At 41.1% G+C, this 13,336-nt stretch overlaps 1 protein-coding gene across 1 annotated transcript; it reads right to left on the bottom strand.

Moving 5' to 3' along the window:
• Nucleotides 1-519: 519 nt before the first annotated feature.
• ptpn23a (protein tyrosine phosphatase, non-receptor type 23, a) lies at nucleotides 520-12,670 on the bottom strand. Its single transcript, XM_077214938.1, has 24 exons — nucleotides 12,414-12,670; nucleotides 10,872-10,946; nucleotides 10,587-10,714; nucleotides 10,432-10,508; nucleotides 10,238-10,287; nucleotides 9,216-9,347; nucleotides 9,016-9,096; nucleotides 8,739-8,870; nucleotides 8,600-8,647; nucleotides 8,023-8,138; nucleotides 7,853-7,932; nucleotides 7,308-7,422; nucleotides 7,017-7,082; nucleotides 6,790-6,935; nucleotides 6,336-6,641; nucleotides 6,099-6,253; nucleotides 5,843-5,994; nucleotides 5,552-5,731; nucleotides 2,792-5,414; nucleotides 2,514-2,698; nucleotides 2,307-2,411; nucleotides 2,067-2,205; nucleotides 1,861-1,974; nucleotides 520-1,777 (listed from the first exon to the last, which is right to left on the bottom strand). The coding sequence occupies exons 1-24, from the start codon at nucleotides 12,495-12,497 to the stop codon at nucleotides 1,184-1,186; spliced, it is 5,883 nt and encodes a 1,960-aa protein (XP_077071053.1). The 5' UTR covers nucleotides 12,498-12,670; the 3' UTR covers nucleotides 520-1,183.
• Nucleotides 12,671-13,336: the final 666 nt, after the last annotated feature.

The following is a 13,336-nucleotide window of genomic DNA, read 5'->3' as shown; positions in this document are numbered from 1 at the left end:
ATGTATAATTATTTATTCATAATTGACAGTAATGCACTTGGTTTAAACGCAACAATTTAGTTCTCATAGGTGTAAGATGAGTTGGCTCAGTGGTATCGTTTTTTACAATTTTAAAGCAAAACTGCTACTGAACCTGATAGTGAACACCATGCATTGTCATTGAAATAAAGAAATCATAACATGAGAGTAAGAAAAACAAATGTGAGTTCTGCCTAAATAAAATTAACTTTAATTCAAATTCAGTTTGTTCAAGACTCTGAAGGGGCACATGGTGCAGCAGTCAGAGAAAAAATATGTTGATGTAATGCTTGTAAGTGCCTTTCAAAAAGGACTTATTGGTAAAATTATAAAATAATTAAGATTTTAAATGTTAAAACATTGAGTAGCCTTCAATGGAGAAAGATTCTCATTGGAATGTAGTTACGGCATCTACCACCAGAGGCAAATGAGACCATGCTAACAAAACCTTGACCCCTTTTCACTTTTTTCTAAAGCAATAATCAAGACACAAAAAGGTACTGACATTTGTTAAGATTTATTTACACAGTTCAAAGAATGACAAGTTAGAATCAACTCATAAAAATGCTATGATTACTGAAGCGATTCAGAAATGTAAGTGTTTTAAATATAACGAGTACATCAAGTCATATCAAGTAGTATTTTCATCACCATCTTCGATTTGTCCCTAAATATAAGTTGCAGATCACTGTAGCTGAAAGACAAGTGCAGTAACTAATAATATACAACCCACAGCGCAAGCAGCATGTGTACAAAGGCCAAGCAGATAATCGTTCAATGAGACTGTTAATATGTTTTTTGATAATGACAATAGTAGCTTGGATGTCAGTTTCTATCACACTGTTTTCATTCGCAGTTTACATTTTTGGTGTAGAAGCAGATGCCCACTGCAGAAGAACCAAAACTCAGACACCTTTTAGGCAATCACAAACACCATGGCATTAGGAGTTGCATGCTAGGAGAGAAGACTGGATTTATGTAATGTAAGCTGAAACAGCAGGATCAGTGCTGGAAAACTGCCAACTGAAAAGACTTAGGACACAAGCAAACAGACAGTGATGAGGTTCAAGAGGCATGAACATGGACAAGGTGTTACATGGGGCCAGAAACAGTTCATAAGAGGAGTGCCTGTGGTGGAGAAAATAAAAGAGTTCTGTTGTTTGCTTCAGCTTTTGTTGAGTGTCCAGAGGGGATCCAAACTACTGAGTGGATCATCGCCCTCTGGAGGTCCCTGCAGGCCTTTGCCTTCCTGTGGGTGAAGGAAGCTTTGTTTGTTAATCCTCTGTTTTCCTCGATGGGCACTGTCCAGCGTGAAGGCTTCAGGTGTGAGAGAAGCCAGCAGGTCTAAAGATGAGGAGGTGGGTGGCGAGGGAGCATGAGGCGCAGCTTCAGTGGAAGGGTGATGATTTGAGACAGGGGAGACAGGAGTGGACCCAGTGAACCCATTCCCGTGGCCGCTAGGAGGCGAAGGTGACTGCGTCTTGCCTGGAGAAGAAGTGCAAGAGAGTGATGGACTGATGGAATCAGGCATCGCTTCATAATAAAGAGGGTCCTGAGAAGGCTGAAGTGGCATATCTGTAGGATCTGGTTCCCCTATGCTTTCCGCTTCAGAGGCAAAGGGAATCTGGTCTTGGCTGGGCTCTTGTTCATGGTCAATACTGGGAGGTCGAATGCTTAGTTTGGCTACAGTGGCCTGTATGGAGCTAATAGGCATGTCTCCTCCCAGAACAATGTCTTGAGATTCCTGTCGTGAGTATGACTAGAAAGACACACAACATTAGATAAACAGTCACACAGATGTTCGTTATTTTTAAACAGATAAGCGTGTAAATAAGAGGTTACCTTCAATGCGATGTTGTTTGGGGTCCTAGTGCAAGGGGACATTATGATGCCATGGCGTTGCAGAACCTGCTCTGTATGTTTAAGAACAGCCTCATAGCAAAATTTGAGGTGAAGCTGTGGAGATTATTTAACAAAAGTATCATTATATTCTATCGATTGAACACTGAATTGCAAAATGTCAAATCCCACAGTAAGTGAGCAATTACCTTTTCTTGAAGCATGTTCTTCCTCTGCTGCCTCATCTTCCTCACCAGCTGGATCAAGTCAGGTATACCATTGCCAGCCTCAATTTCTTGCAGTGCTGCATAAAGCAGACAGAAGGCGCCAGTACGGCCAACACCAGAGCTACAAGAAACAAAATTCTTATACTTTCCTACTTATGCTTAGCTTTGTCTATTTGTTAAATGTCCTTAATAATGTCTATGAGGTGTGTTGAAATATAGTACCTGCAATGCACCACAACTGGAGTGTGTAGTGGGCGCTGAAGCAGGTAATGTCCATGGACTTCTTGAATGAAACAGATGAGGTTGCTTTTACTCTCTGGAAGGCCCCTTTCCAGAAAAAATAAACCAAAAAACATGAGTGACAAGTGTTTCAAGAGGCAGCAATGTTAATAGATTGACTCTGAATATGTATGGAGAATGAGTCCTCACAGTTCAGGCCATGAAGTAAATTGGAGGTGTGCAACAGTGCGTCTCAGACTCTGGTCCCGATATTGTAGTCCTATCATGCGCTCTATATGAGTTGGGGTGCTCTTCTGGGCGGTCATGGTAAGGGTGATTGGACCCTGAGCAAGTTGTTGGCCTCTCTCTGATGGAAAGTAACGCAACACCTTTTGCTGGGAATAAAACACATTGCAAAACTTTAAAAATATCAACAGCAACTAATATTCTAGAAATCATCAGGAGGACCCCTGCTAAAGCATATTTACCTTCTCCAGTTCTTGCTCAGACACTAGCATGACAATGACAGAAACCTTCTGCTCATAAACCATGAGCCAGAAGTCAGCTGCGGTGCCAGTGAGGGGAGCCTGTGTTGCAATGAGCCGGGGGCAGTATGCAGATAGGTCGTCAATGAAACTGGCATTGACGTAATCGTCTTTACCAGAGCTCAAGACAACACGATTGCAGTCATAAGGCATCACATCTTGATGGCGGTTCTTCATGGTATAGCAACGAGCAATGGCAATAGAGAGCTGGCGAGTATCCTTCTCCTGTTGCTCCTGCAGTTCTTTCCATTGAATATCAAGTTCTGACAGACCTCTCTTCCCTGTTGGGCGCTCTAAGGATTGGACTCTTGATCGAAACATTTCTAGCTGTGCACTGAGCTTTGAGACCCTCTCTGGTGCTTGGTAAGGGTCTCCCTGAATGAGTCTCACACCCTCTGCTTTCTTTCTGTAATGTTCCTCCTGAGGGTCAGCTTTGGTGGGTAGTAAGACATTGGCGGTGTCCTTGGTGCCTCCATGCTGGCTCTCAGGGCTTGAGGAAAGCAAGTCATCAGTTCTAGAGTTCTGTCGCTGAAACAAAGTGGAGTCAGGTGGAGCTATGGGACCAGTGGGAGTTGGAGTCTGAACTGAGGACTGTGGCAACGCTGCTCCTCCAACTGGGGTAAGAGAAGGAGATGGTCGCTGGGTGACCATACTAAGGGATGGAGGACCAGGAGAGGGAGAAGGTGATGGGGCAGGAGAAGGTAGCACATGAGGCTGTGGTGCCCCTGGTGCTCCTGAGGATGGAGGGATCATGCTTTGAGGCCCTGGGGGAGCAGCAGCTACAGGATGCTGCATTGGTCCAGGAGGAACGTTTCCACCTTGTGGAACAGAATAAGATATTGGGCCACCTGGAGGTAGCTGTTGTGGGGCTAAAGGCTGTGAAGAAGGTGGCTGGGATTGAGGTTGCAGAGAGGCCACGGTTTGGTTGGGAACCATAGGAATACCTCCTGGAAAACTCAAAGGTGCAGAGCTAGAAGGAATGGTTGGCTGAGGTTTGTACATATTGTGAGGGAGTGTTGGAGGACCGGACTGGGGAAGGATTTGAGGATGAGGGTGGTTTTGATGTTGTAAAGAAGTGCTGGGGTGCATTTGTACATGTGATGAGTGTGGGCTATGGGGTACCTGAGGTTGAACAGGAACAGTAGCCCTCAGAGAGACTGCTGGGTATGCTGGCTGTTGGTTGGATTGATGAGTAGGGATTATCTGGGACTGGGGGCAGTGAGATAGCGGTTGGGAGACTGCAGGCATTTGTGGGTTAGATGGAGGAGACATGTGAGTGGATGGTGCAAGCATTTGCGGTTGCTGGGGAGGAGGTATCTGCATATGGGGTGCAGGACCTAAATGATGAGAGGATGGGTGTATCTGAGGGTGAGGAGCATGGGGCAACTGATTGATGATGGGAGGTGTTTGGGTCTGGGAAGCAGGGGGAATCTGTTGATTGACATGTGCTAAGTGTGGCATTGGCATAGAGGGTATTGGTTGGGAGGACGGAGGCATTTGCTGATTAACATGAGCTAAGTGTGGCATTGACATAGGTGGCATTGGTTGGGGGGATTGTTGCATCTGTGGAGGTATCCCTGGATGTGACATCTGGCCCGGGGTGACAGTGTTAACTTGAGGAGGCTGGGAATTCGGAACAAATGAGACAGGAGAGTAACCCTGATGGGGCTGCAGATGGGTAGCTGGAGCTCCAAACTGTCCTTGGATTTGAGGTTGCTGAAAGTTTGGTGGTCCTGGTTGTCTTATTTGGGCAATGTACTGTGGGAATTGAGGCTGAGTGTGCTGTGGCCTAGTCGAAGGTCTTGGAATTTGTTGAGTTGGGTAAAATGGCTGTGGTTGGCTTTGACCACCTTGTTGAGCAAATACCTGCTGGGGCCGAGTTTGAGGCTGTGGATGACGGACTGGCATTGCTTGTGGAGGATGACCCATGGGAACGCCAGGTTGTTGCATGTACTGGACATGGGATGCCCTCTGTGGTGGAGCTGCATACACTGATGACACGGGTTGGTGTTGGCCAGGAGGAGGCATAACTGCCTGGGCAGATGCAGGACTGTAACTAGGAATAGGTGTCTGTACACTATCCACTGTAGTGGTGGAAGGTTGGACTGGAGTAATTTGTGGGCTAGGCTGGTTCTGAGAAGATGGAGGGTAGTACCCAGACACAGGTGGTGGTGGAAGGACCTGAGGGTTGGGCATCTGTGGGAACTGTTGCTGTGTGAAACTCTGAGGTGGTGGAAAACGGGAGATTTGAGCAAGAACTTCAGGAGGCGGTAAATTTGGTGGAAATCGGGGTTGCGCAAAGAGTAATGCTGAGCTAGCTCCAGGCCAGCGCAGAATGGAGCTAGCAGCGGCCCCGGAAAGTGTTGCAGGATGACCAGATGGTGGAATCGTAAGTTCAGGAGGAAGGCTGCGTAACTCTTCAGGGAGATCTCCACCAAGGGCTAGAATAGCAGCACTCAGCTCTGCCAGTTCAGGGTCTTCGAAGTTGGTAGGATCTACATTTTGGCCTTTCTTCTGGGGAGGCTTTGGGGCAGTGGGTCTTTGGGGAGCCTTTTTCTTTAGCTCTCTGTCACACATTAAGCAGAATCAAATTAACTGGAGGTAATACATCAAACTTTCTATTAAAAATGTTTGACAAACAGTTTTTTTTACTGTGCAAAGAATTATATACTTTAATAGATTGGTGATCAAACTCCTAGTTACCTTTCCATAATGGTTTGTCTCTCCTCCTTTCGGGTCTTGCAGACAGTCTTGGCTCTTTCTAATAAGCGAGAGGACTTTGTTTCCAGATCCTCATAGAATTCTTTGCCCTCCTGAGATTTCTTCATTAGGTCTTCATAGGCTTCATAGGAGGCCACAAGCATCTGTACAGTGCTGTTCCATCTAAAAAGTAAATAGACACTGTTTATATACTTAAAAAGTACTTTGACGATGCTACACTTGATAAAGTTTTTGCATGTTTGTCATATTTAAATGTTATCCCTTAAGTCATACTTGTGTTTGGTTTCTGTCAGGCCCTTGCGCACAGTGGCATACTGTACATTAGCCTCTGTCAGTGCCTTCAGGATATTCTCTTGAGCTGCCAGGTTCTGATCAATGTATACTTTCACCTGCTCATACTTCTTAAGCTGCTCCTCAAACAGTTTCTATGAGGGAAAAGTAAGTGAGCAAAGATAAAACTACAATGCAGTGACAGATTTCTAATAAAAACCCTTTTAAAAGAATTGCCACAGTCATGTAAAGCCCATACCTTCATGTCAGCACGTTCAGTTGTGACCAGAGCAGTAGTGATGTCGTCCTGCTGAATGAGGTCTCTAAGCTGCTTCTCCAATGAGCTTCGTTGGTCCCGCATTTCTTGCACTTTACTCAGAATTCTCTTCATAGTCTGGAGACCTGCCATCTCATCTGAACATCTCAAAAAATGATAATTCTCATAAACATACATAACATGATGTTTTTTTTAATTATGTCGTAACAAAACACCCACCCTCACTAAGTTGAGGTCTCGGCAATGCCTCTCTAAGAGTATCTAGTGGTCCACCGAGGAGTCTCAGATTGCTGATGTGCAGATTCATGGCCCGATGAAGTTCTGTGTTGGTGAAGCTGGCTTTCTCGTGAGCTTCCAAATACTTTTCCAAGTCCCTCCGCAGCTCGGCCAGGGTTGAGGGTCGATCTGGTATAGTGTGCTTCCCAGCAGCCTCTTCTAGTCTTCTCTCCTCTGCCTCATCCTCATCTAACACATCTCGAATCTCCCGCAGAGAGGCTTCCACATCAGTGAACACACCTGAGAGGACTGAGGATGGAAGAAGAATTTAGACTTTTTCTGATGCTTAATTGCATATTTTTAAGAGCTGTTTAATAGCTTAAATTGAGAGGGACAACTTGTTTGAATAATCAAAGCTAAAATAACATGGCGGGGACTTCATAAAGACGTCACTAACCCTGCATTGATTGGATGAGGTTTTTTACAGTGTCTGGTCTCACACTCAACGCAGCACATTTTTCCATCAGCACAGAGGGAAGGGTATTATACATCTCCATGTTGTCCACTGACTCTGGGTCCAGACCAAGAGAGTCCATGAACTGCCTATAGAAATATGACATTTAGACATTTAGATACATACTGTCTATGTGTTTCATATACAATATAAAATCTGTTTGCACTCACTCTAATGTCTCACTCTTGCCATCTATTTTTGTCATAACATCCCGTAGCAGCTTGGCCTTCTCTTCACTGTGAATTTGACAGAAAAAATGAAAATGAGGTTTTTTTTTTTGCCCCATACTTGATTCCCATCAAATATAGCACAGGGGAATTAAAAATGATCAGAATGAGGAACTGTAGAATGAGGTAAGATATACTTGAATGTTTTATATCTTGAAGGGTATTAATTAAGTATATGTTTTCAAGTTTTTGTGTATATATATAGTCAAAGAATAGTTAGGACTTGAGACAAACCTATAAAGAGAGGAGGCCTCGTGGGCAGCCATTGGCACCAGCTTTGCAAAAATGTCTGGGCCAGTGACACTAGGATCTGTTGGGTTTACAGGCAAAGCTTTCACCAATGGGGCACCTGTGATGAAGGCAGGAGAGTGTTAATCCTTAGGACAGCATTTTCTGGTCACATTAGCGAAATTGCAGCGAAATTCTGCGAGCATTGTCTATTTTCAATAGAGTAGAGATGTATGAAGCACAGCTCACAAAGAAGTCACTTTCAAAACAAGCAGCTTTCTGTTGGTCAATGTGGTGAATTCACATGACCAACTTGAAAATGAGCGACACCTGCATAGGGCACTCTTTTGCCCTCACATGAAACTCCTGATCACACGGATTTCTATTGGAATAACTGCATTTTGCTTGTGAAATTTCGCCGAGCAACAGTAAATGTGACCGCACCTTTACTGATATTTTTTTTCATGGAAATAAGCACTTATTCTAGTCATGCCATATAACTAATGAATGACATCACCAAAGAGCACAACAACATATGTTAGCCAAAATACCTTTTACTGAGGTCAATGTCTCCAGAGATGGCACAGATTCATGGTAAATGAAGTCATTGTCTTTTTTGGCAGAATTAAATCTAAAATGAGAAGTGACACAAATGTGTTTCCTGTGACTTTTATAAAGAATGAACGATGTTTTTGGTAAGCTGGTAATAATATATGCTTACTTTCCCCCAATGACATCCATGGTAAATCTGAGGGCTTCTTGTACACTGTCTGGCTGACCCTTAGCCATCTTAATTGCTTCGCCGAGTTTGTCTAGTGAGCTTTGAAGGTAAGCAACCTGTTGAAAAATGTAATAAAGTATTAAGAGTAAAAACATTTACAAAACAGCTGGTTCTTTCTAGGTTGTTCAAAACCGTTTCTATATCAGGGATGGGCAACTTCTATCCTGCCCTGCAGAGTTTAGCTAGAGTTAGAGTTACAGTTTAGTTTAACTAAACAAACACACCTGAAGCAGCTAATCAATATCTTCAGGACTACTAGAAGGCTAAGTGAGTTTTATCAGGGTTGGAACTAAACTCTGCAGGACAGTGGCCCTCCAGGATCGAGTTTGCCCATCCCTGGTCTATGGATCCATCTAGAAATGGAAGTAAACAACCAGAAACATTAGTTGCACTGTTCTTCTTGAATAAATAAAAAAGCATATATAAATGACAATAGACTAGGATGAGATTGAAACTAGTTTTCCATGGCAAAATAGCACAGAACTGAAATGGAAGACAGAAAAAAGGCAGGTTGTACCCTCTCTCCATACTTCTGCTGCTCTTCGGCCTGTTTCCCCATGTGCAACTGTTGAGAGACAGAGGATTTAGGGCGACTTGCTTAGAAACATGTAAAAAATAAATAAACGTGACCATCCTGCTTTGAATAGAAGACTCACATGAGCAACTGCAGCAAAGTAGTAAATCTTCATTTGCACTAATTTCTTCCAGTCTTTCTGTATCTTTCCTAACATTGAAACCGTTTCGGAGTTCTCCAGAGCTCTGCAAGCCTCTTTGTAATAGTCCACCACCTGAAGACAAAACGATTTCATGTCCAATCAGATGTTAGATTTATACTGCAGCTAGTAACAAACTGTAAAAAAATAAATAAATAAACTTTGCCATGGATGTAGCTTAATTTTAAGGAACTAAATGGTTAAAAAAAAAAAAGGCTACCTGGGCACTTATCCGTGCAACAAGGAAGCTCTTCCGGTTGTCCAACATAGATTTTTCCAACAGGCACTCTTGGGCCTGACCCTGAAAAGAGCAATTGGTACTTTAGTCCTAATCTACAAAATGGCAAATGAAAAAGATGTAAATAACATATATACATATATATATGAAAGCAGTTGAGTGAAACTAACACATGATCATACCAGCATGAGGTTGATGTTGAGATTAAGGATCTGGTGACTCATGTCCACACTGAAGTTGTGACTGAAGTGATCACGCAGGTAGGTAAATGCTCCAGCTGAGCACTGAAAGTGTGTGCAAGATACTTTCATTCCCTAACAGTGAGGGGAAGAGTGAGAGTTAGGGCCCTAGAATAAAATACTTTTACTGCAAATTGCCGTAATTAATTCTGAGTTCCAGACAAATTAATTTTAGATGAAATCTCAGACTTGTCCTACTTAGTCACAACCTCGCACAGCACACCCACAGACCGTCCACAATCTGTTCGATGACTGTCAGATTTATATTGCTCACAAAACTCTAGCGCACTTTCTGTGTGTCAGGTAATAAACTAAAATGGCTGCAAAGTAGCTAATGTACCACTATGAAAATATGTTCTGAATTCGTAGTGGTTCATTAGCTTTGTTCTGTAAATATGTTATAATTTTACTATTTTTTAGTCTTAAATTCCACATGAAATGGAAATTCAAACTATTTGCTAAATGCATCTTACTGATCATATTGTGAACATTTGATCCATGCATAGGTTTCATTTTTAACAACAAAAAAAAAAGTTACCTAAAAAGTTTCAATCGAAATTTCATATGACTTTCCAAACTTCTAAAACTTTCCACGTATATTTGTCCTTGAACTGAACAGACCGATTGGCGAGAGTTGCTGCTTGCAGTCGAGGGCCGAATTGAAAACAGAGCCGTTAAGTCAGACACTTTCTGCTTCTCATTCGATGTACGTCACAATTTGGAAGTAGATATCCGTCGCTACTTCCGTTACATCGCAATTTTAACAACACACCAAAGTTTGAATTTTCTCTAAAAAAATACATAAATATGTTTGTTATTTGTGAAGAAGTGCTGAAATAGAAATAAATAATCTCTCAGCCTGACGTTGTGAATATTTCGGAGTTGAACCAGCAATTCCTATATGACACGCACTCTGCATTAAAATCACATGACATTTAAATGATTCCTTCTGTAGTTGAGCTCACCTCTTCAGACACCCTGTTGTCCATGGCTCCCAACATTGAATGAAGTGCTCCTACAGCATGGGAAACATGACTTGAATCAGGAAACAGGCCTGATCTTGAACAATGCCCTCTTCTCAACAACACACTCGTTATTTATCGCAGACAAAGCAGTCATTGACTAGAGGAATAATATGTATCAGTCTAGTACTACTCACCCAAATTATAAAGGATGCAGGCCTGCTCGTAGCAGATGTCATCATGGGTCACTGTCTTTCCAGAAAATATCTCTGTCCTATATATTAAACAAAATAGTGTAAGGGGAAGCCGAAAGGCAAGCACACAAGTGAGATGTCTGGTTTGGAGCCCTCACCAGGAGATAGGGACAGCAGCTTCCTGCCCAAATCCCAGAGGCACACGACTCTGAATATAATGCAGCTGCCCGAAGTACTTCCTTAAGGTACTGCAGCCCTCAAAGTCACGTGTGACATTCACAGCACTCTAGAAATACAAGACAATGCAAAGAATGTAGAAAACGTATGACCAAAGACTTCCCGTGTACCTGTTTCTCAACTGGTTAGATTTATCCAAGCCAAGATAGATTTTCAGTGTAGACACAATGATTAAAAGTATACCTTGAATGCACTGTAAGACTCACCTGTCTGAGTTGCTCCAGTTTCTTCAACTGCTCATTATAATTGTCCGGATTTTCCCCATAGTTCTTCAGTATGAACTGAGCAAAGGGAAAAAGAAGTTAGAAGAGTTACAGCTCAGGAGATAAAGATTGGTAATGGTAAAATATTGCACTGGTAAACAAAGGAAAGCAAAACATCTCTTTGGCTATTCAATAAAATGCAAAACCAAATCTAATATATGGAGCTTACAATTGTTCATTTGAATAGTGCACAATTTTCTAAAAGTGATTTTTTTTCCAGGATAAACTGAAAAAGCCAAGAAAAAGGAAATATGCACTGGTGATTGAAAGAAACAAGCAAAGAAGTATTCTGATCTTTTTGGCTACTAACAAAACCATTCAATACAATACACATAAAGTTGTTTACAGTAAAGAGACACTGACAAAAATAATCAGGCTTTACGATGGAGCCTACAAAAAATTCTGGAACAGCAGTCCCTCTGCTTCACTAAAATATCATAGTTCTGTCATTTTGTTTGGATGCAACACGACACGATCAATAATTACCATGCATAAACATAAACAACCATCTTTACCAACTCAAACCTGCTATTCATCCTTTGGCCTAGTTTGTTAGGAATGGATCTGATAATTAACATTACACAAGCTAATAAAAATTCCTGACTGCTGGGAGGAGAGGAAGGATAAGGAAGCATGTTTTTTTATGTGAAGTTTAATACATTAAATACAGTATAACACAGAAAACATTTATTCTAATGTAGGACAGACTCTCTGCAGTAATATTAATAAATTATTATACACAGAAAACATGCAAACACAACTCATTGCCATTCCATTGCCAAACATACCAATCAAATCATAAGACAACATGGCAGTGTTTATGTTAACTTAGTGAGTGACCACATAAACAAATAAGTTCTGATATTTAATTTGTTAAAATGACCGATTAGGATTCGTATCAGCACTATTTCGCTTGAATTTGAGAAAAAAAATGTTATTTTTGTGTTTATAAAATAAAAGTGAATGGTGACCACAGTTGTCAAGAAATATTTTAATGCCTCTGTAAGTTTCACACAGAAAGCTATAATATGGCTCCAGAAGATTCAGAATAAAGCCCAAGAGTTGACCATTTCTATGACGCCCTCTTGTCGAGTTGGATAGCACCAAAAAAGAAAACATGGGACCATCCTTTCATTGTATGGAAAATATCGATATGAAGATTCTATGAAAAGTTAACATATCATTTTGTGTTCGCTTAAAGACATAAAGACACACAATTTGGAATGACATCTGAGTAAATAATAAATATAAATGTGAGTAAATAATGACAGGCTTAATTTGGTAAATTAGATTTAAGGTTGAACTGTTTCTTTAAGAAAACAGAATAGCTCAAGTAATAGCTGAAAAACAGGGCACAGGTTTAAAACTTTAATTTTGTGGCAGATTACACGCATAAAACATGCTGTTTTGTTTATGTTCGATGTATAAGAGCAATGACAGCAGTGTGTGATTTGAACAGGCCTGTTTGGTCCCTCAGACCCTCACCTGTTTGACAGTCGGGCTGAACTGAAACTCTCCAGCCTCCTTTAGATCCAGCCAAATCATCGGCATTCGCGGCACGGCTTCCATCGCAGCCGCCAATTTCGCTGAGCCGACTAAAGTAGAATAATATTATAGCGTTCAAGTACTTGGAAAAAATCCTGCGAAAGTATTATTTTGAATTTTATAGCTCTAAACGACTGTGTCATGTCCCCATTTACATCCATACAGGAAGCGATTGCAGCCTCAGGAAGTGACGTTATGAGATCTGAATTCTGACTCTGGGAAATGAGGTTCTCATGTCATGTAGTCCTACTGGGTCTGCAGAGGTGTAAAAAAAAGTACAGATTGAAAGGACACTATCGAAATTTTAATTAAAAGTCAAAATATCTAGCCAGAACTTACATTTACAAAATTTCTACATACTCATTTACTTGAGAAAATAAGTAAAGATTTAAATTAAAAAAATGTTTTCCTTATAGCTTTGGAAGATCAGTTGATGGCAAATAATGTTAGAAACCTTAGAGACTTCTAAGATAATTTTCATTCTTTTACAAGCCTTTTTTTGTTGGTCCTTATGTGGGACCATCAGTAAGGGTAAGGAAATGCCAGTGTTTTTCTGTGCAATTCTTCTTTCATTCAGTATTTTTTCATAAAGAGACAAAAAAAAAACATCTTCTGTAAGCCATATAACAGAAACAGTGAATTGAAATGCTAAAAATTATTGTAGGCCTACTTTTCCTGCCTGGTAAGAAAATATTTTCTTACGTCTTACGTAAATTGAGTCAGTTGTTTATTCCTAATTAACTGATTTAATTGATTTCAGATTACAATAAACTGATTAGTTATTCATTTATATATTATAATATTTATACCTCGAGACAATCTATTAAAGATATTTTTTATCGATTGTAACATTTTTAAATAAA

The sequence above is a fragment of the Siphateles boraxobius genome, unplaced genomic scaffold (assembly GCF_051911475.1).
Source record: "Siphateles boraxobius isolate OS27281-9 unplaced genomic scaffold, OSU_SipBor_1 68, whole genome shotgun sequence".
NCBI classification, from domain to species: domain Eukaryota; kingdom Metazoa; phylum Chordata; class Actinopteri; order Cypriniformes; family Leuciscidae; genus Siphateles; species Siphateles boraxobius.
The sequence above is the reverse complement of the archived record's forward strand: the minus strand, read 5'-3'. Positions and strand labels throughout refer to the sequence as shown.